Source organism: Passer montanus, unplaced genomic scaffold, assembly GCF_014805655.1.
Source record: "Passer montanus isolate IOZ18808 unplaced genomic scaffold, ASM1480565v1 scaffold62, whole genome shotgun sequence".
NCBI lineage: Eukaryota > Metazoa > Chordata > Aves > Passeriformes > Passeridae > Passer > Passer montanus.
The window spans coordinates 1611748-1634527 of record NW_024371260.1 but is presented as its reverse complement, the minus strand read 5'-3'; the positions used below and the strand labels follow the sequence as shown (position 1 = coordinate 1634527).

The 22780-nt window shown below is 47.9% G+C and overlaps 3 protein-coding genes across 6 annotated transcripts in view; 1 reads left to right on the top strand and 2 right to left on the bottom strand.

Moving 5' to 3' along the window:
* DVL1 (dishevelled segment polarity protein 1) overlaps positions 1-11320 on the top strand; it is a 46727-nt gene extending 35407 nt beyond the window's left edge. For 2 of the 3 annotated variants that reach the window (XM_039727719.1, XM_039727718.1), the window contains exons 12-15: positions 881-1012; positions 1848-2015; positions 3384-3590; positions 6439-11320. In XM_039727719.1, coding sequence (XP_039583653.1) covers positions 881-1012; positions 1848-2015; positions 3384-3590; positions 6439-6815 — 884 coding nt within the window. In that variant the 3' untranslated portion in view covers positions 6816-11320. Of the gene's footprint in view, positions 1-880; positions 1013-1847; positions 2016-3383; positions 3591-4624; positions 4672-6438 lie in introns of all 3 variants that reach the window. The other variant, XM_039727720.1, reaches the window with a different exon arrangement.
* A 349-nt stretch (positions 11321-11669) lies between these two features.
* TAS1R3 (taste 1 receptor member 3) lies at positions 11670-17922 on the bottom strand. Of its 2 annotated transcripts, XR_005629667.1 has the most exons (7): positions 17623-17922; positions 16824-17124; positions 15287-16066; positions 14458-14664; positions 14253-14373; positions 12727-13829; positions 11670-12599 (listed from the first exon to the last, which is right to left on the bottom strand). XR_005629667.1 is itself a non-coding variant. In XM_039727717.1 (6 exons), the coding sequence occupies exons 1-6, from the start codon at positions 17802-17804 to the stop codon at positions 12907-12909; spliced, it is 2514 nt and encodes an 837-aa protein (XP_039583651.1). In that variant the 5' UTR covers positions 17805-17922; the 3' UTR covers positions 11670-12906. The 2 variants fall into 2 exon arrangements, 1 of the variants encoding a protein (XP_039583651.1); XM_039727717.1 differs by having other exon boundaries at positions 11670-13829.
* Positions 17923-19035: 1113 nt separating this feature from the next.
* On the bottom strand, positions 19036-22698 carry LOC120511093 (ceramide-1-phosphate transfer protein). The gene is made up of 2 exons (XM_039727732.1): positions 22539-22698; positions 19036-21672 (listed from the first exon to the last, which is right to left on the bottom strand). The coding sequence occupies exons 1-2, from the start codon at positions 22658-22660 to the stop codon at positions 21174-21176; spliced, it is 621 nt and encodes a 206-aa protein (XP_039583666.1). The 5' UTR covers positions 22661-22698; the 3' UTR covers positions 19036-21173.
* Between the last annotated feature and the right edge of the window lie 82 nt (positions 22699-22780).

Genomic DNA, 22780 nt, shown 5'->3' with positions numbered 1-22780 from the left:
TTTAAAAATGTTCCACAAAAAAAATTGAGGGCAAAGCAATCCTGGGAGGAGTGGGTTGTGAGGGGACCCTGGGAAGGGTTTTTATAAGAAAATCCCTGATTTCTTCTGATGTGGGAAGATTTCTTTTATAATTTAATTTTCCCCACAAATATCCAGATTTTTAAATAAAAACGACCTGGGTTGAGCCATGGAGGGGGGGGACTCCTGAGAGTGAACCCCAAAAGAACAAACCCCAAAAACTTCCCCCAGGGTTCTCCATGGGGCTGTTCCTGGGAAACTGAAACGGAAAATGATGGATACAAAACCTTTGGGTTTCCTTTCCTACCAGTCTGAGAGGATCCTGCAGTGCTCTGGGATACCCAGACAGGGGGACTCAGCATTTCTGACCCTAAACTGGTGGCCTTGAGCCCAAAATCTGAAAAACTGCTGCAAATGCTGTAATTCACTCTGTGGATGAGGCTGCATTTGGGAACTTTTGTGTCTTTATTTTATTTTATTTTATTCTATTTTATTTTATTTTATTCTATTTTATTTTATTTTATTCTATTTTATTTTATTTTATTCTATTTTATTTTATTTTATTCTATTTTATTTTATTTTATTCTATTTTATTTTATTTTATTCTATTTTATTTTATTTTATTCTATTTTATTTTATTTTATTCTATTTTATTTTATTTTTTTATTCTTTATTTATTTTATTTATTTTACTTTAATTTTATATTTTATTTTATATTACATTTTTTAAATTCTATTTATTTCATTTCATTTTTTTGCACCTATTGGTAAAACTGTATTTTTCTTTCATCCAAACTGGGAGCTGAGAAGTTCCTGCAGCCTGAGCTCATTTCACAGCAGCCTGTGGCCTCTCTTCCCTTTAGAATTAGAAGAATCTCCCCTAACTGTGAAGAGTGACATGGCTACTATTGTCAAGGTCATGCAGCTGCCCGACTCAGGCCTTGAAATTCGGGACAGGATGTGGTTAAAAATCACCATCTCCAACGCAGTCATCGGTAAGGAGACCCCAGGAATGCTGAGAGGGAAAAACAGAGATTTCATGGAAACGGGTTCAAAAACTGCCTTTTAATGAGCTTTTGTCATGTCTGTGACCTCTTATATTCCATTTATGGGCAGGAAATAACTCTTGTGGCCATGTAGTGTTCAGCTGGCACAGCTTGGCACAGATAATTCCATTTTAGGTGTTCAGCTGGCACAGCTTGGCTGAGATAATCTCATTTTAGGTGTTCAGTTGGCACAGTTTGGCACAGATAATCTCATTTTAGGTGTTCAGCTGGCACGGTTTGGCACAGATAATTCCATTTTAGGTGTTCAGTTGGCACAATTTGGCACAGATAATTCCATTTTAGGTGTTCAGCTGGCACAGTTTGGCACAGATAATTCCATTTTAGGTGTTCAGCTGGCACAGTTTGGCACAGATAATCTCATTTTAGGTGTTCAGCTGGCACAATTTGGCACAGATAATCCCATTTTAGTTGTTCAGTTGGCACAGTTTGGCTTAGCTAATTTCATTTTAGGTGTTCAGCTGGCACAGTTTGTCTGAGATAATCCCATTTTAGTTATTCAGCTGGCACAGTTTAGCATAGATTATCCAATTTTTTGTTCAGTTGGCACAGTGTGGCTCAGCTAACCCCATTTCAGGTGTTCAGCTGGCACAGTTTGGTACAGATAACCCCATTTTAGATGTTCAGCTGGCACAGTTTGGTACAGATAAGCCCATTTTAGATGTTGACCTGGCACAGTGTGGCTCAGCTAACCCCATTTTAGATGTTGACCTGGCACAGTGTGGCTCAGCTAACCCCGTGTCCCCTCCTGCTGCCCCCCTTTCAGGAGCAGACGTGGTGGACTGGCTTTACACACACGTGGAAGGCTTCAAGGACCGCCGGGAGGCCAGGAAATACGCCAGCAGCATGCTGAAACACGGCTACCTCAGGCACACTGTGAACAAGATCACCTTCTCAGAGCAGTGCTACTACGTCTTCGGAGACCTCTGTGGCAGTGAGTTCCCAGTGGGGAGGACAGAGCTGTCCCCGGGTCACCTCTGGGCTCGTTGTCCCCTGGTGTGTCCTTGTGGTGAAGAGTTCCACGAGGAGGGATTTCCATGAGGGTGGCAGAGCTCTGGAGCTGCCCTGGGGAGGTGGAGTCCCTCTGGAGGAATTCCTGACACATTTCTGTGTCACCTGCTCCAGGACTGGACAGGGGCATCTCCAGGGGTCCCTTCCATCCCCGCCTCTGCTGGGGTTTCACAAGGGGTGTCCCAGAACAGGAGAACCCTTCAGCACCCTCAGGTTGTGTGACAAGTGCCCGGTGCTCCTTGGAGCCAGGAGAGCTCCTGGAGGAGGGTGAGCCCACCAAGGAGAGCACTGAGGGCAGCAGGATTGATTTCTGCTGCTGCCACACTGATGCCATAGGTTTTAGTTGTAGCTTTTCTCTTTTTCACATTCTGTACTGCTATCTCAGGTTTAGCTTTTCTCTTTTTCACATTCTGTACTGCTATCTCAGGTTTTTGCTTTTCTGTTTTCCACATTCTGTACTGATCCCTCAGTTTTAGCTTTTCTATTTTTCACATTCTATACTGATGCCTCAGGTTTGGCTTTTTTGTTTTTCACATTCTGAGCTGCTTTAGTGTGTGGGTCTGGGTTCACATCAGGGGATGGGGAGCTCTGTGCACAGAGCAGGGAGACAAAACAATTCCTGCTCCAGGCACCAAGGACAAATGATCCAAATCTCAGCCCAGGAGCACAAACCCCGTGGGCTGGAGAGAGAAAAGAACAAGAAGGATGAGACTTTATCATAAAGCTTATGAGTTATGAATGAATTATGAATAATTGGACAATTAATTCCAAGATGAAAATGGAGCAGAACTTGTAACAGTGAGAGACCCCATGAGTGGTCAGGGATTTTGGGACCATTTTGGTTCATCTCTGGTTCCTTTTGGGACCATTTTGGTTCCCCTTGGGCTCATTTTGGGACCATTTTGGTTCACCTTGGGCTCATTTTGGGACCATTCTGGTTCACCTTGGGTTCATTTTGGGACCATTCTGGTTCACCTTGGGTGCAGCCCTGGCTGGGCTCTTGTGCTGCCCAAGGTGGCTCCATGGAGGAGATCCTTTCCATAAATCCCTGCTTTATTCTTTAACTTTGTCTAGTCTGTTCTAGGGCAGCCTTCATGTTCCCTGCTGTCAGTCCCCCTCAGTCTCCAGCCTGGAAAAGGGGGATGTCCCCAGCCTGTCCTCACCCTTTCCTCCCCTCTCCCTGCTGGCTGACACGGCTGATCCCAGGGCATTGCTAACCTTCAAACCCCTCCATAAATAAATTCACATTTTACCTGCTGGCTGAGTTGTTTTCCCCTTTTTCCTTCCCCAGACCTGGCTGCACTGAACCTCAACAACGGTTCCAGCGGCGCCTCGGACCAGGACACGCTGGCTCCTCTGCCTCACCCCGCTGCCCCCTGGCCCCTGGGCCAGGGGTATCCCTACCAGTACCCTCTGCCCCCTCCGTGCTTCCCTCCAGCCTACCAAGAGCCAGGCTTCAGCTATGGCAGTGGCAGTGCAGGCAGCCAGCAGAGTGAAGGTAAGGTGGGTGAAAGGGTTGGAATTCCTCGGCTCTCATTGCCCCCCACCATCTGCTTGGGTTCCTTGGTGCTGGCCCTGCTTGTCTCGTGGTTTTTTGTGGTTGCTGCCTGCATGGATGGTGTGCAGTGATTCCGAGGTGTTTGTGGCTCTGGAGGAGGGGGTTTGGCTTTCAGCTCCCTGTGGGAACTGCCAGGCTTAGCCCAGCCAGGGATTGCCAGCAGTGGGCTTGGGGTGCTGGAAATGAGGGGATTTCTGGGCTGCTGGGACAGGGATTGGAGCCAAAGCTCTTGGCTTTCAGGTCAGTGCTCAGCACAAAAGGAAAATCACATTTTTTTCTAAGTGGGGGGTGGCCAGCCAGTGTTTCCAGGGCTGAAACACTGCTCCCAGGGAGGAGAGTCTCTGCTGGCATGTGTGACAGGACAGGAAGAGAATCCTGCATGGATTCAAGACCTTCCCTCCTCCTTCTCTTCCCTAGATTCATTTTTAACCTTAATAAATAAAATAATATCTTTTTTTTATATTGTTTCGCTGTACAGACACTATTTTTTAAATTTCTTTTTTTTTAAATCACTCCCAGAGTGAGTTTTGCTTTTGGAAGAGCTGCCAGTAAAGAAGGGGTGAGGATTCCTTGTGGTTTTCAGTGAACATCCAGTAAATTGGATGTCACTTATCCCTATTCCCCACAGCCAGTCAGATTTCACAAAATGGCACAAAAGGGTTTCATAACACAGGATTTTAGCCCAGCTGCATGTCACCTTATCCCAAAATAAGAAATATCTGAGGAATCTCACAGAGGTTTTAGAACTGGAAACTGATTTTCCCGGACAGAACATGGGGGTGGTTTTTTGGCAGCTGCTTCTGTGAGCAGTAGGAATTCTCTCCCTGCTGCTGGGATAGGAAAGGAAAGGTGGCTCTCCTAAAAGTGCCAGGGTGTTCAGCTCTGAAAGGTTTCCACTCTTTCCCTGGTGGAAAACAACTTCTGTGCTGTTTCTTGCTTTGTAACTGTTATTCCCTTGTTTTGTCCTGAGCAAGCGTTAGACTGAAGGATTCCTAGAGGAATGGCTGACTCTAGGGGATTGGTAAGCCTCAAATTCCTCCATGATGAATTCACAGCATGATCATTTTTAGATTCTCGTGACCCAAATGTTTAGCTGTACTTCGGTTTTGGTTTGTATTTTTTTTAATTTGAAATTTTATTTTTATTTTGAATTGTCTTGGACAATGTCTCAGTGGTGTGGCATTGGCATATCAACCTGTGGGACTGTGCTGCAGCAGCTCAGAGGGGAGGGAATCAGGTGGGAAAACCCCATCCCAGGCTCTCCAGAAAATAAATAGTCCAAATTTATTAGGGTGTCACCCTCTGGGCTGGATTTCTCTGCCAGTGCCCATTAATTGTGGCCAGGTGGCTCAGGCAGGGGTTGGGAGTGCTGGAGCACAAGGCTGCACTGCTCACTCTCAAAATTGTGTTAAATTTGGGGTTTTGTGCCCCCTCTCATTCATCTGCACTATTAAATCATAACAATCAGCAAATACCACTGCAGAGACTCAGGCTGGGAATATTCCTTAAAACCCAGTGGTTTTGTGGTGTGTTCTCCATCTCTCCGGCACTCTGCAGAAAATGCAGCCTTTCCCCCAAAATCCAGTGTGGTTTCCCATCTCTGCAATCAGCTGGAGCAGCAGAAAGTGATGGGAATCTGGAGCTCCAGAAGGAGCAGCCCAAAAGAATTCTGTTTTCCCATTTAGACTCAAAGCTGGTTCCCTGTTCTGCTGGCTGGGGATCCTTTTTGGGAAGTCCATCTTGCATGAATTTAATGAGATATTCCTTGGGTTGATTAGTTTGATTTAAAAAAAAAATAATTAGCTTGGAACTGTCTCCTAATCTGTCTGTCATGGGAACAGAGCAAGACCTTCAGTTTCCTTAAAAAATCAGATTTTGAAGTTTAGTGCAGCTGGTTTTGGTAACAACTCAGCTGATGCTCAGTGGCAATCCTTTGGTGTTCCAGGGTGATTTAGGGGCCTCTCTTGGGAACAATATCCTGGTGTTGCTGATTTGTGATAGAGCAGCTCAGGAACTCTTTCCTGGGGAATTCTCCAACAGCACAAGGCTTTAGTGAGGAATTTTAAAAGGATCTCCCCACTGAGGCCAACAAAACTTCAGGATTTAAGGGTGACAGAGAAGGCAAAGGGGTTTCTTTCAGAAAAGGTAATTTTAAAAGGATTTCTCCCCACGGAAATCAACGAAACCTCAGGGATTTACAGGTGACAGAGAAGGCGAAGGGATTTGTTTTGGAAAAGGTAATTTTAAAAGGACCTCCCCACTGAAGCCTCAAAACCTGAGGGATTGAAGGGTGACAGAGAAGGCAAAGGGGTTTCTTTAGAAAAAGTAATTTTTAAAGGAATTTTAAAAGTACCTCCCCACTGAAGCCAACAAAACTTCAGGATTTAAGGGTGACAGAGAAGGCAAAGGGGTTTCTTTTAGAAAAAGCAATTTTTAAAGGAATTTTAGAAGGACCTCCCCACTGAAGCCAACAAAACCTGAGTGATTCAAGGGTGACAGAGAAGGCCAAGGGATTTCTTTCGGAAGAGGTCCAAAATAAAGCAGAGACAATTAGAATTAAACCTCATTTGCTTGAGTCAAACCCCAAATTCCTGCTTTTTCCCCCCTCTCCTGCTGGGCTGCATTTGATCCAGGAGCTGCAACTCAGCTGCTGCTGTCACCGTGCGAGCTCGGAGCCGTGTCCGTGTGTCCCCATGCATGGCACCGCGCCATCTCCGAGCCACCAATGCCACACGGCACACACAGCAGGCCCAAACTCACCTTCCTCCTCCTCTCTTTGGGCTGGCAGGGAGCAAAAGCAGCGGCTCCAACCGGAGCACCAGCGAGAGCAGCAGGAGAGCGGCGGGCAGGGAGAAGGAGCGCAAGTCCGGGGGCAGCGGCAGCGAGTCGGAGCGGCGCGAGCGGCCGCTCAGCCAGCTCAGCCAGCGCTCGGCCAGCGACAGGAGCCACCAGAGCCACCAGAGCCAGCACTCCTACGGGCCCCCGGGGCTGCCCCCCTTGTACAGCCTGCCCAAGCTGGGCTCCAAGGCGCTGGGCAGCAGCGGGCCGCCCGGGGCGCCGCCGGTGCGCGAGCTGGGCGCCGTGCCGCCCGAGCTCACCGCCAGCCGCCAGTCCTTCCAGAAGGCCATGGGCAACCCTTGCGAGTTCTTCGTGGACATCATGTGAGAGGAAGTGCCTTCAAAAGACTCTGCACAGGGTGGGGGTTTTGTTGGTTTGTTTTTTGGGGGGGTGGGATGCTCAGTTGGAAGAGGCTTGGCTGTCTTGCATGTCACACCTTCCTGTTCGCGAGCGTGGCGCAGAAAACTAAAAAAAAAAAATCGACAAAACTGGACAAAAAAAAAGAAAAAAATACAAACCCCCCCCTACACACCTGCAAAAATGAACAACAGAATCTGCTGGGATTGTTAAATATCAGCAAATCGACGGCATCTTTTCCTTAGGTTTGTTTTTTCTCCCCTCCCCGTCTTGGATTGTGAATGGCTGGTGTATATTCACATCTTAATGAGCTTTGGTCATTGTGGCACCTCTTCAGTGGAATTAGTGTCTCTCTCTGGGCTGAGTGGAGGACTGGTATTTCACATGACTTCTAAATTCCTGACAATGCATAGGAGCACTTTGATTTTATTTTTTTTCCCTGCTTTTTCTCTTGCGAGGACAAAAGGACTGCTGGCTGGTATCTGGGATACTGCCTTGGAATGCTGGTTCTTGGATGCATCCCTGGCTCTGAGCAGACATGGCACCCACAGGTGCTTGGAAAGGAGCAGGATCCAACCAATTCCTAGAGGAAAACAAAGTTGTGGCTACTTCCTGCTGACTAGGCAGTATAAATCAATCTTTCTTGGGTTGTTTAAGGGTTTTTTTAAAAGATATTCTATCAAGGGAGTGCTGGAGTCTTGCTACTGTATGTGTTCATTGTGCAGAACTTGTCAAGTTATTTCCTTCAGTTCTTTCCTTATTTCCCAAGAGTGATTTTGCAGCTGCCCTCGGTTCCTGGGCAGTGCAGTCACATCCCTGCTGCCAGGCGTGCCTGTTCCCTCTGCACGTGCACTTGCTTGCAGGTTGGAAGAGTTATTCCCACAGAAACAGGAAAATTGCTGCAGGTCTGTCAGCTTTGCCCTTTTGAAGGGGCTGGGATCCCATTCCAGCAGAGAAATCCTGGCTCCCACTGGAACGTGGCTCTTCTTTGTGATCCCTCCTTCCTTTCTGAGCACAATCTGTCTCTTTTTTGTTAAAACAGAGACCTGGAGATGTCTGATCCCCCAGAGCACAGTGAGGTGTGAGGGTGTCTGAGAACAGACCAGAAATGGTACAAAAAGAAATCCTTACCCCACCCTGCAGCTCCTCAAAAAGAAATCCTTACCCTGAAACCGAGTGAGACCCACCCTGGAGCTCCCAAAAAATAAATCCTTACCATGGCACTGAGTGAGACCCACCCTGGAGCTCCCCAAAAATAAATCCTTACCATGGCACTGAGTGAGACCCACCCTGGAGCTCCCCAAAACTAAATCCTTACCCTGACTCTGAGTTAAACTCACTCTGGAGCTCCCCAAAAAGAAATCATACCCCTTGACAGCAAGTTATACCAACCCTGGAGCTCCTCAAAATGAAAACCTTACCCCTGACACCAAGTTAGACCCACCCTGGATTCCCCAAAAATAAATCCTTTACCCTGACTCCTCCTCCTGCTGAGGAGCTCTGCTGTTGAATATCCCCAAGATTTAATTCCTGGCTGTTTTCTGCTCCGAGGCTGTAGAAAGTAAAACTCAGGCAGCTTCAGGGCTGTTTAAGAAGATTTTTGAGGCATGGTGAGCACAGCCATGCTCTCCTGTGGCTCATTTGATGAGACAGGAGCTGCAGCCACTCTGGATTTCCTCTGTTAAATTCTCTTTTGTGGGATCCCTGCTGCTGCCAGGTTTTAGGGCAGGTGCTTTAAAACCAGTTTTTACTGTAAATAAGCATTTTCTCCACTGGTAAGAAGCTGCTTTTTGATCTGTTCTGTGCTTTTTGGGTAAATATCCAAGGTGGATGTGGAGAGAAATGTTTGTCTCTTACACACACAGTTCATCCTGAAAGCTGACCCTTCAAAATGTCTTTTTAATTCTGATTTTCCACTTCTTTCCTTTTTCCCTCCTCCCTTTGTCAGAGACTCCAGATGTCTGTGGGAAAGGGAGACTCAATTTCTCCTTCCCCGGGGAGCCAGGAATTTGGGGAACTCTCACTTAGCCCATTTCTGGGCTTCTAAATGAATTTCCTTTACAAAAACCTCCCCAAAAAAAAGCTGCCCAAGGCTTCTGGAAGCAGAGCTTCCATCACCACCCGGGGATGGCTCCTCCAAAAGAGCCTAAAGCTTGGCAGGACTTTTCTTTCCCTCCCCTCTCCTCCCAGATGCAAACCTGGCTTGGTAAAATTCTGAAATACTGCCATTAAATCAGGGTAACAGAGTGCTGGAAATCTGAGGCACTGCTGAGCAGTCTGTGACCTCACTGACAATCACTAGTGGTTCTACTTTTAAATTAATTGAGATTTTTTTTTCTGGCATTTTATAAATTATGATTTCTCTGGCTCTGTTTGTTTTAAGGCAGAACTCAAAGGGCTGGAGAAAAAAAGAATCTTTTAATATTTCCAAAAAAAGGGATGAAAGCTGGGCTGAGCTTTTCACCCATTTCATTTCCAAGAGCTGCAGTTCACACACCTGCTGGGGGTCTGGTTGTGTCTCGTGGTTTTGCTGTTGGCAGAAACTGTTCTGTGTCTTGCTGGTCTTTGCTGCTATGTTGAAAAATGACTTTTTTTTCCTAAATGTGTGTGCTCGTGGGTCACCCTGGGACGGGGCTGGGAGTCCCCAGCAGACGTGGGAATGGTTTGCTGAGGAAATCAGGAGGAGCTTCCCCCACTGCAGGGAAAGGGTTCACAGGTGGATCCTCTTGAACAGTGCAATATTGAACAGGGACACAAAAATCTGCTTTTTATCCCCATGCTGGGCTGGAGGTTGGGTCTGAATCTCTGCCAGCTCTGTTTCCTCAAAGGAACAAAAATGAGATTTCCCAAATATTGAACAGTGACACAAAAATCTGCATTTTATCCCCATGCTGGGCTGGAGGTCAGGTCTGAATCTCTGCCAGCTCTGTTTCCTCAGGGGAACAAAAATGAGATTTCTCAAACCCAAATATTGACCAGGGACACAAAAATCTGCGTATTTCCCCTGTGCTGGGCTGAAGGTCGGGTCTGAATCTTTGCCAGCTCTGTTTCCTCAGGGGAACAAAAATGAGATTTCCCAAATATTGAACAGTGACACAAAAATCTGCATTTTTCTCCTGTGCTGGGCTGGAGGTCAGGTCTGAATCTTTGCCAGCTCTGTTTCCTCAGGGGAACAAAAATGAGATTTCCCAAACCCAAATATTGAACAGTGACACAAAAATCTGCATTATTTTTCTCCCTGTGCAGAGGCTGGGCTGAAGGTTAGGTCTGAATCTTTGCCAGCTCTGTTTCCTCAAAGGAACAAAAATGAGATTTCCCAAATATTGAACAGTGACACAAAAATCTGCATTTTTCCCCATGCTGGGCTGAAGGTCAGGTCTGAATCTTTGCCAGATCTGCTTCCTCAGAGGAACAAAAATGAGATTTCCCAAATCCACCCTTGGCCTCCACCCTTTGTGTCTTTGCAGCCCTGTCCTGCTGGGCACAGCATTCACTCCCTGTGCCAGCCGTGCCAGGGGAGCTGCCCACAGTGGGAATTGTGCCAGGGGAAGGAGGATGTGGAGGCTGGAGTGCTGCAGAGGCAGCATTGCTTACCCACCAGGGCCTGGAATTGAATTTTGCTGTGCAGGGCTTGGGAACACCTCAGAGCAGGAGCCTGAATAATTGGACTAAAGCAATTCTTCTTCAAAAGTTGTTTTTTTCAAATAAATAATTTTCATTCTGCAGCTGAGCTCCTGCTCACCCATCCCTGCAGCAGGGATGTCTGGGGGCTCCTGGAGAAGGAGGAGGAAACATTTTGGGGTGACTTCTCCCCAGGATCTGCACCTGGGCTGTCTCCACCCAGTATTTGAACCCTGAAAAATAAAATTTTTTGGCAAATATAGTCTTAAAAGCATGCTGGTGTCTTTTACCTCCTGCTAATGAACCTGCTTTTCCAAGGAATCAGTGCCCTGGACACTTTATCCAAAGTTTTATTGGATGGCAAGCAATGATGCACAGATGTTGACTTTTGGTAGGATTTTTGTTCTCTCTGATTTTTGTTCTTTTCCCCTCCTGAGACTTGACAGCTCATGGGTTGATGTAATTGTTTTGGTTTTATTTTTATTTTTAATTTTTATTTTTTGTTTTTTTTTGTTCTGCATTTAACTGGATTGTAAGAAGATTGACTTAAAATTATTAATTCTAATCAGTGATTAGAAATACATGTAAAGAATTTAATGTACAGTAGAGGAACAAAGTGACATGATTTTAAATAATGAAAACCCCAGACTATCACCTGTCCTAGAACTGGTTCTACTCCAAGAGTGACCTCTCGTTAGCATGGACTGCACTGTTCCTGTTAATTGTCTATTGCATAATGGAATTCTTTTTTGTAGATATTGTATGAAAACCCAAGTGTCTGTATAGTTAATATATAGCTGCTTACGTGTAAATGCTATTTTAAACACTAAAAAGCTTTTAATTTTATGTGATAACCACAGTGTGTGTGTTCAGTTCTTTGCAGTATTTCGTTGTGATTTATTTCATAAATATTGACCATTTTTGGGCTCTCCAGCAGAAACAAAGATCACTGGGATTTCCCAAACATTGAACAGGGACACAAAAATCTGCATTTTTCCCCATGCTGGGCTGAAGGTCAGGTCTGAATCTTTGCCAGATCTGCTTCCTCAGGGGAACAAAAATGAGATTTCCCAAATCCCAAATACTGAGATTACCCAAATATTGAACAGTGACACAAAAATCTGCATTTTTTTCCCCATGCGGGGCTGAAGGTCAGGTCTGAATCTTTGCCAGATCTGCTTCCTCAGGGAAACAAAAATGAGATTTCCCAAATATTGAACAGTGACAGAAAAATCTACATTTTCCTCCTGTGCTGGGCTGAAGGTCAGGTCTGAATCTTTGCCAGCTCTGTTTCCTCAGAGGAACAAAAATGAGATTTCCCAAATATTGAACAGTGACACAAAAATCTGCATTATTTTTTCCCAAAAAATAATTTATTTTACCCTGTGTAAACTCTGCTGAGCCTTGGGTTTGTCAGGACACCCTGCAGGCTCTGAGGGGCTCAGCTGCACTCAGATTTAAAGGTTTTTCCAGCCTAAATTATTCTAATTTTGCAGCTTAAATAAAAAGAACAAGCACAGCTTGGTGAAGCAGATTCCTGCTTCCCAGCTGGCACAGAGCACACAGCAAGGGGAGAGTGAAACATCATTTAAATCCATGAATCCCTGCATTTGCCAGTGAGGAGAATATGAAATGGTCAGGTTTAGGTGAATATTAAATAATCAGAATTGAAGTGAATATTAAATGGTCAGAATTTAAGTAAATATTGTCAGAATTTGAGTGAATATTAAATGATCAGAATTTAGGTGAGTATTAAATAATCAGAATTTAAGTGAATATTAAATGGTCAAAAATTAAGTGAATATTGTCAGAATTTAAGTGAATATTAAATTGTCAGAATTTAGGTGAATATTAAGTGATCAGAAATTAAGTGAATATTAAATTGTCAGAATTTAGGTGAATATTAAATAATCAGAATTGAAGTGAATATTAAATGGTCAAAAATTAAGTGAATATTGTCAGAATTGAAGTGAATATTAAATGATCAGAATTTAAGTGAAGGGCAGTGCCCCTTTTGTGCCACCCACACCGCTGCTGGCACCTGCCAGAATGTTCCTTTTGCTTCTCTTTTATTGGATGGGTTTGACAACTCTTACAAGGATGGGGAGAGGATTCCTGGATCTGTCTCTGGAGCTGTTAATTAATAAGAAAAGGAAATTACCACAAGTGTTTACAGGGAAGTGCTGTTGGTGACTGACATTGCCAGACTTGAGGGATTGGTGTAAAATTCCATTTCTGGAGGTTCTTTCAGTAACTACACCTCATTTTGGCTCCATTTTGGGGCTGAGATGTTTCCAGACAGGATGGAGGCTGCTCTGGGCTTGCTGAGCCCTGTCCTTCCACAGCTCTAGCTCAGATGTGATTGTTCCTGGGCCCACAGAATGCTCATAAACAGGATTTTCTCCTTAAAATCCAACTTCTATGAGGAGCAGGGCGTGCTTCATTGTCTGTCCTGTGGCTGCTCCTCAGAGAGGTTCTGGAAATAATCCGCCGTGTTCAGATCGGGCCTGAACACCAAGATGTAGCACTTGGGCACGAAGTAAGCGGCCAAGATGCCCAGGGTGGTGGCCAGGATGGTGCAAATCTGCGTGACAGCCCTGAGCACCGTCCTGAGCGTGGCGAACATCACCACGAAGAAGATCCAGACGATGAAATAGATGAGGGTGGCGAAGGTGATGCCCCTGGCCACGTTGTACCTCCTGGCCGGGCTCTGCACCATGAAGGTGCACAGGAAGCAGGCGAAGGCCAGGCAGCTGTTGTAGCCGTGCAGGAGGGCAAAGGCTGCCCAGGACTGGGTGCCACACACCAGCAGCACCTCGCTGGGCAGCGATTCGTAGTCAGCCACCAGGTAGTCAGGGCCCAGGCGGAGGTGGCACAAGCAGAGCAAGGCCTGGACGGTGACGGACGCGGCCACCGTTAGCCAGGCCCTGCCGTGGGTCACCCAGCGCAGCAGCCTGGGGGCACAGCGGGGGAATTCTGTCACCAGGGTGATCTCCAGGGCCTTGGGCAGCAAGGTGGAGAAGCAGCCGTTGAGGCACAGGGCGTAGGAGAGCTGCTGCAGGCAGCACAGGGCCGTGCTGGGCCTGCCCACGTACAGGCAGCAGCTGAGGCTCTGCAGCAGCAGCCAGAGCAGGCCGAGGAGGCTCCTGGCACCTCCTGCCAGCTGCACCAGCGGGCTCTGCAGGTGCCTCAGGAACAGCAGCGCTGCCACGCAGCTCAGGCCCGCCGTGAGGGCCGTCAGGGTCAGCAGGGCCACGGCCAGGGGCTCGTCCCAGAAGAGGAAGCGCTCGCTGCGCGGGTGGCAGCGCGTGCTGCGCGCCGGGGCCCACTGGTGCCGCGGGCACGGCGAGCAGCTGGTGCTGTCTGCAAAGAGAGGCCTTGGGGCACTGGGGGCTGCACCCTCAGGGTGGGTCTCACAGCGGTTTGGGTGGGGGTTTTTGTGTTGGAGGGTGAAAGTTTGTGGTGGGTCGCACTCTGCTTTTCCACCCTCATCCCTGAGGGATCCGTGTGTTTCTTGCCTGTTTCCCTTCCCCAGCAATGCCAGGATTTTTTCCTCTGCCTCTCTTCTACCCATGCCCCCAGAATTGCCTCATACCCCTCTCTCCTAGCTCTGCAGATGAAACAGAAATGTTTGTCCTCATTCCTTCCCTCTGGGCCCAACAGGGGCAGGTCCCCAGTGAGGAGCAGGACAGGGAGGGACCCCTGGCAGAGATCTCCCAGCTCATCACCACCCCAGCCAGGAGACAGAATAATCCAGTCAAAGCCTTTCAGCCGCCCAGACCTCACCTGTGCTGCTCCAGAAGGTGTTTTCTGCGCAGTCTGTGCAGTCATAGCAGCAGAGGTTGAATCCTTTTATTCTTCTCACTTGTCCTGGTTGGCAGCGCCTGAAGCACTCGGATGTGGGCTCCTGGCAAAGCAGGAGTGAACATCAGCCAGGCACCTCCAGGAGAACAAATCCCCAGCAGATCAGGATTATCTGTGCTGTTTTTACCTTCTTGTCTGTGGTGTGGAAGGGGATCTGGGACTGGCGGATGTACAGGGACTGGTCATAGTCGCCCACGGGCAGGTAGGTGAGGGTGCCATCGTCCCTCCAGGCCCACGAGATGAGTTTGTACCCCGTGTTGGTGCTGTGGGATTGATCAAACCTGAAGCTCTGGCCGTTCACCTCGAACGGGAGGGTGTTCATGAAGTGCAGCAGCTGGGGAGGAAATGAAACCAAAGTCGATTTTGGTCCAGCTGTTCTCATTTGGAGGGTGACAATTCTGCAGGCTGACATCAGCTGTGCCTTAGGTGGGCCAAGATGGTGCCAACCTGGCTGTGAGGTGACAAAATCTGGCTGTTTGCCCTCAGATCACCTGTGGATGCAACAGCCTGGTCAGAGAGCAAGAAAACTTCATGAAACCAAAGTCGATTTTGGTCCAGCTGTTCTCATTTGGAGGGTGACAATTCTGCAGGCTGACATCAGCTGTGCCTTAGGTGGGCCAAGATGGTGCCAACCTGGCTGTGAGGTGACAAAATCTGGCTGTTTGCCCTCAGATCACCTGTGGATGCAACAGCCTGGTCAGAGAGCGAGAAAACTTAATTTTCTCACAGTGGGCTTGTGAGACTTTTTAGGGATTTGTAGAAAAATGATGGTAACTTGTTAATATAAACAACCTGCAGGTGCTGTTTTCCTGCTCTGATTTTCTGTTTGTGAGAAAGATGTTTTTGTTAATTAGCCAATGAAGCAGAACGTGTCAAATCTGTCTATGAAAGAGAGGATTTCCCTATTAAACTCCAAGGGGACTCTCCTGCAAACCTGTGCCATGTCTGCCACTCACCTGCCAGGACCTGATGGGTGTTTTGGGACAGCCCTTGGAGGTGCAGCCCAGGGCCCTGTGCAGGGCGTGGGCGATGCTGTACACGGCCACGTGCACGGGCTGCACCGCTGTCACCCCCAGCATGGGCCAGATGTCCTGGAGGGTGACGTTGGCGCACTGCCGGCACTGCGTGTCCAGCACCTCGGCGTTCATGCGGCGGCCCAGCTCCCTGGAGCGCCGGCAGAACTCCTGCTGGGTGACGGAGCTGAAGAGCTCCTCCACGTACTCCTGGAAGCCAGGCACCGTGCCCGTCCTCATGACAAAGCCCAGCACCGTCCCGACGCTCCGGATGCCGGGCGTGGAGGCGGCCACATCCGACAGCATCCAGGTCTCGGTGCCGACCCAGACCTTCTTGCCCAGCCCCATGCTGAGGCTGCGCTCCAGCAGGGCCTGGGCAGGCTGGCTGTGCGCAAACAGCACAATGACGTTGACTTTGGTGCTGTTAATTAACTTAATTGTGTTCTCCAGCTGCGTGCTGGCGCCGGGCTCGGCCAGCTCCGTGGGGATGAGCCCCTCGAAGGCGATGCAGATGTTGCTGGTGGCAGCCACGCTGAGGAAGAGGGTGAGGGCCCTGCGGCCGTACTCGTCGTCGCTGGCCGCCGCCGCCACCCAGTTCCAGCCGAAGTGGTTGAGGAGCAGCACCACGGCCTCCACCAGGTTCTTGTCGCTGGGCACCGTGCGGTAGAAGGACGGGTAGAGCTCCGTGTTGCTCAGGGTCTCACTGCTGGCTCCGTAGCTCACCTGGGGCAGGAAGAATTCCAAAGAATTCCAAAGAATTCCAAAGATTTATGAAACCTTTATCAAAAGTACAACAGTGAATAGAGAAGATTTCTCCAAGGCTCGGGAAAGGATTCATGGATGCATCTCTGGAGCTGCTGAGTAAGAGATTTGCTTAAGAAATTTCTGTAAGGAATTTATATTAATACTGGAGAAATTTCTATAAGAAATGTATATTAATATTTAATAAATTTCTGTAAGAAATTTATATTAATACTGGAGAAATTTCTATAAGAAATGTATATTAATATTTAATAAATTTCTGTAAGAAATTTATATTAAAACCTAAGAAATTACTAGAAGAAATTTGATGAGAAAAGGAAATTGCCAGGAGTGTTTACAGGGTGAGACATTCACACAAAAGGTCAGTTCTGGAGTTTCTTTCATTACCTAAAAGGGAGAATTCTGCTTCTCCAGAGAGGTTTTACCTGTGGGATGAGGAAGGAGCTGAAGAGCTTGGCCGTGAGCAGGCACAGCTCAGACTTGGGGGGGAAAAAAGGGAAAGGCTTCCTGGATGCATCTCTGGAGCTGTTTAGTAAGAAATTTCTATAAGAAGTTTATATTAAAACCTAAGAAATTTCTATAAGAAATTTGATAAGAAAAGGAAATTACCACGAGTATTTACAAGGAAGTGTCAAGGTAAGACATTCATACAAAACCCCAACTCTGGAGCTTGTTTCACTCCCCAAAAGGCAGAATTGAGGCTCTGCAGAGGATTTACCTGTGGGATGAGGAAGGAGCTGAAGAGCTTGGCCGTGAGCAGGCACAGCTCCGACCTGTGGGGCCCGATGACGGCGCTGACGCGGGGCTGGTACTCGCTGTAGTCGCACAGCACCCCGATGGCCGCGGTGCCGTTGTGGCTGAGGAAGAGGAGGCTGGGCTGCAGGGCCACCAGCGGCTCCCAGCACGTGTCGTACATGTCGTAGCCCAGCGTCACCCCCGGCAGCAGCCGGCTGGAGTTGTTGATCTGCTCGACGGCAAATTTCATGGCCAGCGCCCAGATGAGCCCGTCCGTGAAGAGCCTGGCGGGGGACACGGGACAGGGCTGGGCAGCGGGCACGGGGCTCCTGCCCGCCGGAAAGGCTGCGCTGCATTAGGTGTTTTATCCACATTACTGACTTGATGTGTATTTTTATAGAGTTGTTTCATTGGCATTACTGATTTTTATACGTATTTTTATAGAATTATTTTATCCTCATAACTTATTTTTATACATATTTTTATAGAATTATTTTATCCACATAACTGATTTTCCCTTTTCCCACCCCAGAACCCCCAGATTTTCCCTTTTTCCCCCAAAGCAGCTCCGACTCTCCCCTGTCCCACCCCAGAACCCCAGATTCCCCTTTTCCCACCCCAGAACCCCAGATTTTCCCTTTTCCCACCCCTGAATCCCCAGATTTTCCTTTTTTTCCCCCAAAGCAGCTCCGAGTCTCCTGTGTCCCACCCCAGAACCCCAGATTCCCCTTTTCCCACCCCAGCACCCCAGATTTCCCCTTTTCCCCCAGTCCAGCCCGTACCTGTGGCAGAGCAGCAGGGTGGGCTCGGAGCGAGCTGTCAGGTTCACCGTGTCCTTCCCAAAGGGGAACAAACCCCCCAGCACGAAATCCCCCGGCCTCCTGAACTGGGCTGAGAGGCACGAGGGGCTCAGGGAGGCAGCCCGGCCCCAGGCCAGGCACAGCCACAGCCCCAGCAGCTGCATTTTGGGGGAAAAACCTGGGAAAAGGAAACTCAGCCCTTCCTGCAAGTCCCTTTAAATAGAGATGGGATGGGGTTGAAGTGAGGGGAATTTGTTTAGCAAAATGCATTAAATTCCCTTTAAAGAGAGTAAAAACCACTGTGCCCATCCTGATTTCCTTCACTGAGGAGCTTTTACTCAGTGATTTACAAATTCACTGGCACTGCTGTGGAAATTTGGGTTCCTCTGGCAGAGGTGACAAAACTCAGATGCCCTGCTCTAATTCTGGTAAAAGATTTACACAACAATCATTGTTATTTTTTAAATTTGAGGTCATCTCATCATGGCAATAACCAAATCAGGGAGGCAGCACAGCCACAGCCCCAGCAGCTGCATTTTGGGGGAAAAAAACCTGGGAAAAGGAAACTCAGCCCTTCCTGCAAGTCCCTTTAAATAGAGATGGGATGGGGTTGAACAATAAAGAGAAATTTGTTTGGCAAAATGCATTAAATTCCCTTTAGAGGGCAATAATCAAATACTCTGTGAGTAAAAACCACTGCCCTCATGCTGATTTCCTTTACTCAGTGAATAAATTTCCTTTACTCACTGGGCAATAATCAAATACCTCTGAGGGCACTTGGGTGTAAATCCTGATTTCCTTTACTCAGTGAGGAGCTTTTACTCAGAGTGATTTACAAATTCATTGGCACTGCTGTGGAAATTTGGGTTCCTCTGGCAGAGGTGACAAAACTCAGATGCTCCACTCTGATTCTGGTAAATTATTTACACAGCAATCTTATTTATTTATTTATTTATTTTAATTTGAGGTCATCTCATCATGGCAATAACCAAATCAGGGAGGCAGCACAGCCACAGCCCCGGCAGCTGCATTTTGGGGGAAAAAATCCTGGGAAAAGGAAACTCAGCCCTTCCTGCAAGTCCCTTTAAATAGAGATGGGATGGGGTTGAACAATAAAGAGAAATTTGCTTGGCAAAATGCATTAAATTCCCTTTAGAGGGCAATAATCAAATACTCTGTGAGTAAAAACCACTGCCCTCATGCTGATTTCCTTTACTCAGTGAATAAATTTCCTTTACTCACTGGGCAATAACCAAATACTCTGTGAGTAAAAACCTCATCCTGATCTCCTTCACTGAGGAGCTCTTACTCAGAGTGATTTACAAATTCACTGGCACTGCTGTGGAAATTTGGGTTCCTCTGGCAGAGGTGACAAAACTCAGCCCCACTCTGCTAAAAGATTTACACAGCAATCATTTTTATTTCTTTATTTTTACATTTGAGGTCACCTCATCATGGAAACAACCAAATCTTCCTGAGGATTTGCCTGGAGAGGAAATTCCTGGGTCTCAGGCTTGGTGAGCTGTCACTCAGCTCTACTGATATTTTTTAGGAAGTTTTTACTAGCTGATCTAATTTTTTTTCCCCTCTAGAAACTGAACTAGAATATTAATTTCAGTTTAAATCTTAAATCTGAGTTCACAGCATGGTGATTTAGGTTTTATTGCTGTATTTTATTGTTGGATTTTAGGACAGCTCTGAATGAAAAGTTCAATTTCCTGCATTTTCTGTATCAGAAAACTGCTTTTGCTGCCAAAGGGATGCTCCAAGGCTGGAATATTTTCATTTCAGGAAGAAAAGCAGAGACCTGAATACAGGAACAACCAGCTGCAGTTGTGTTTTCCAGGTATGTTCACACTGACTTTTTTTTAAGCATCCTTTCCCTTTACTGGACTATTTAAGTGTCAGTTTAACTATAAAACTTTTAACAATAAGTTCTAAACCCAATCCTGAATTTTGGGCACATTAATCTTCAATATTAGCAATGGTAATTATAAATATGAATATTTATCTCTGAAGAGAAATAGTTAGAATGAGTGTGACAAGGGAGAAGAAACATTTTCCTTGTGCTCATGCATCATTTCTAGAGATCCAAACCATTTTTTTCCCCTTGACACACATTATTTGATTCAGTTGAAGGTATTTAATTCACTGCACAGCTGAGTATCAGCTGGGCTGATCTCCAGGGAAATGAAACGGATTTTTGCAGTGAAGTAAAACCTGAGTGGGTTTTCTGTAAATGTTGCTCCTGCCCCAGGTGAGATCCCACAAAGGACACTCCTCAAAAGCACATTCTTCACATCATTTAATGTCCAGTGAGTCCAGTCTCCATGAGGTAAGAGTGATTTCCTGAATTTGTCACTGTTCCAGAGAGACAATCAGCCTGCAGCACCCCTGCAACCCTGGACCAACCCTGCAGGGCTCCCCAAGCTCAGCAGATCCCTCTGGCTCTTCCAGGAGCAGGCAGAAACCTCCCAAAGCAGTGATTCACAGTACAAGTGTGGATCTCCCTCCCCAGAGAGGCAGAAAAATCCTTTTGGTAGGCATTGAACACATTGATAAAAATAAAAAAGAAACACACGAGAACACAACTCGGAAGCAAACAGCTCCAGGCTGGGCTGGACAGAGGGGATTGTGCAGCAGAAATTAAAATTTCTGCACATCCCAAGTGCAAAAAACATTCATTTAACAGGGAAGGGGCACAGAGGGAAGGTGCTGCTGGGGGGATCCTGCTCCAGGAATGCTTTTCTGCTCCATCCACCCCCAAACTGACAGGGAAAGGGCATTTCCCCAGGGCACTGCTCAGCATTAAATCCTCCAGGTGGGATTTTTGTACAAACCAAAGTGTGTAAATGAGTTCAGACACCACAGCTCCAATTTGTGCTGCCACACAAGGCCACAAATATTGCTGGAAATGCACAGAAGCTGCTGGAGTTGGGCTTGAGAATAAAAAACCTTCTCCAGCTTGGCTGGGAATAAAACAAAAAATCAATCCCATAGCAGCTCATCCTAATGTGGAATTATTTTTCTAATTCTACACAGCACCTTTTAATGTGGATTTTTTTCTAACTCTAGAGATGTAAAAAAAGAACTGGCAGATGTAAAAAAAAAAAGTGTAAAAAAACTCCTATTCCATGTTTATAAAGTGGAATAACTTGGCCATCAGCTCCAGGCTGGAAAGAAAAAGTGGAAATAAGCACACACAGAGAACCAGAGGGTTGTGCTTGTGCAAAAATGTCATTGTCACCCACCAGGGAGGTCGAGCAGCTTGTGCTGAGCAAAGAGCTCCTGGGTGATGCTGTAGGCTAGGAATAGAAAAAAATAAATCCCTTAGCAGCCCAACCTAACGTGGAATTTTTTTCTAACTCTAGAGATGTAAGAAAAGAACTGAGGGATGTAAAAAAAAAAGAACCGGTCCATGTTTATAAAGTGGAATAGCTTGGCCAACTTTCCATCTCCAGGCTGGAAAGAAAAAGTGGAAATAACCACGGACAGAGAACCAGAGGCTTGTGCAAAAGTGTCTTTGCCACCCGTCAGGGCAGGTCGAGCAGCTTGTGCTGAGCGAAGAGCTCCTGGGTGATGCCGTACACATCGCCGATGTAGGGGATGGCCTCCCCCAGCATGGCCACAGCCTCCTCGGCCGAGCCCACGTTCATGATCTCCAGGAAGGCATCCCGGGAGGGCAGCGTGCAGAACGCCACCGTGGCCGCCTTGCGAACCACCCAGGGGTGGTGCTCGGCCAGCGAGGCGTTGTAGGCGTCGGTGCAGAGCACGGAGGTGCGCGGCTCCCCGGAGCGCAGCCCCTCGAGGAAGAGCTGCAGCCAGCGCAGGGCGCGGTGCAGCCGCAGCACCGTGCGGCAGCCGGAGTCGGGCCGGGCCCGCAGCGCCGCCGGCCCCGCCGCCAGCTCGTGCTGCACCAGCGACTGCAGCGACACGAAGCCGTGCTGCTGCCGGTGACCCTCCAGCAGAGCCACCTTGGCCACGGCGTCCTTGGAGATGAAGGAGAAGACGGCGCCCAGGCTCTGCAGGAAGCTGAGGGGAGACGGGGGGTGGTGGGTTAGGGGTGGGAAGAGGAGCGGAAAAAATAGCTGGAGGGCGAAAAAATGAAACTAACGCCATTTCGGGGGTGAAAAGAGATGACAAAAAGCATCCGAGGGGGGAAAAGAGAAGGTAAAAACTCTCTGAGGGGTGACAAGAGAACCCAAAAAAACCGCCTGAGGGGGAAAAGACAGCCCTGCTGGAAGCCCGCCAAAAATACACCTGAGGGGGGAAAAGAGAGCCCTGCCGAACCCCCGCGAAAAAAACACCTGAGGGGTGAAAAAATAACCCCAAAATCACCTGAGGGGTGAAAAGAGAAGGCAAGAACTCTCTGAGGGCTGAGAAGAGAAGGCAAAAAGCATCTGAGGGGTGAAAGGAGAAGCCAGAAAACCACCTGAGGGGGGAAAAGACAAGCCTGCAAGCCCCCGCCAAAAATACACCTGAGGGGTGAAAAGAGAAAGCAAAAAGCATCTGAGGGGAGATAGGAAAAGGCAAAAACTCTCTGAGAGGGGAAAAGAGAACCCTACCCAATTCCTGCCCAAAAAATCATCTGAGCGGGGAAAAGACAACCCCAAAAACACGCCTGAGGGGGGAAAAGAGAGCCCTGCCGAACCTCCGCTAAAAAAAATACCTGAGGGGTGAAAAGAGAACCCCAAAATCACTTCGGGGGTGAAAAGAGAAGCCAAAAGCATCTGAGGGGTGAAAAGAGAAACCAAAAACTCTCTGAGGGGTGAAAAGATAAAAAGCATCTGAGGGGGGAGAAGAGAACCCCAAAACCACTTCAGTGTGAAGCCATCCCTCCCTGCCCGGTCACTGCATCCTTCCGCCCAAAGTCCCCCCGCTCACTCCCGGGCACTCACCGGATGAGCCCCCGCCAGCCGCTCAGGTAGGGCTCCAGCAGCACCTCCCGCTGCTCCGTCACGCACCTCCGGAAGGCGTCCAGAACCTCCCTCAGGCTGAACGGGCCCGCGGCCGCCGCCATGGCTCCGCGGCGCCGCCTCCCCTTCTTCCTCCTCCTCCTCCTTCCGCATCCCGCACAGCCCGCTCGGCCAATCAGCGCCGCGTCCGTCACCCGCCGCGCCCCGCGGGCCAATCCGCTTCG

Bases quoted from the DNA above. Each gene is read 5' to 3' on its own strand.
- LOC120511093 (XM_039727732.1), bottom strand. From the start codon at position 22,660: ATGGCGGCGGCCGCGGGCCCGTTCAGCCTGAGGGAGGTTCTGGACGCC. The intron at 21,673-22,538 runs GTGAGTGCCCGG...GTCTCCCCTCAG, and splicing joins GGCTGGCGGGGGCTCATCCG to CTTCCTGCAGAGCCTGGGCG.
- TAS1R3 (XM_039727717.1), bottom strand. From the start codon at position 17,804: ATGCAGCTGCTGGGGCTGTGGCTGTGCCTGGCCTGGGGCCGGGCTGCC. The intron at 14,665-15,286 runs GTGAGTGGCAGA...TTTCCTCCCCAG, and splicing joins CACCCATCAGGTCCTGGCAG to CTGCTGCACTTCATGAACAC. The intron at 13,830-14,252 runs GTGAGGTCTGGG...CTCTCTTTGCAG, and splicing joins CACCTTCTGGAGCAGCACAG to ACAGCACCAGCTGCTCGCCG.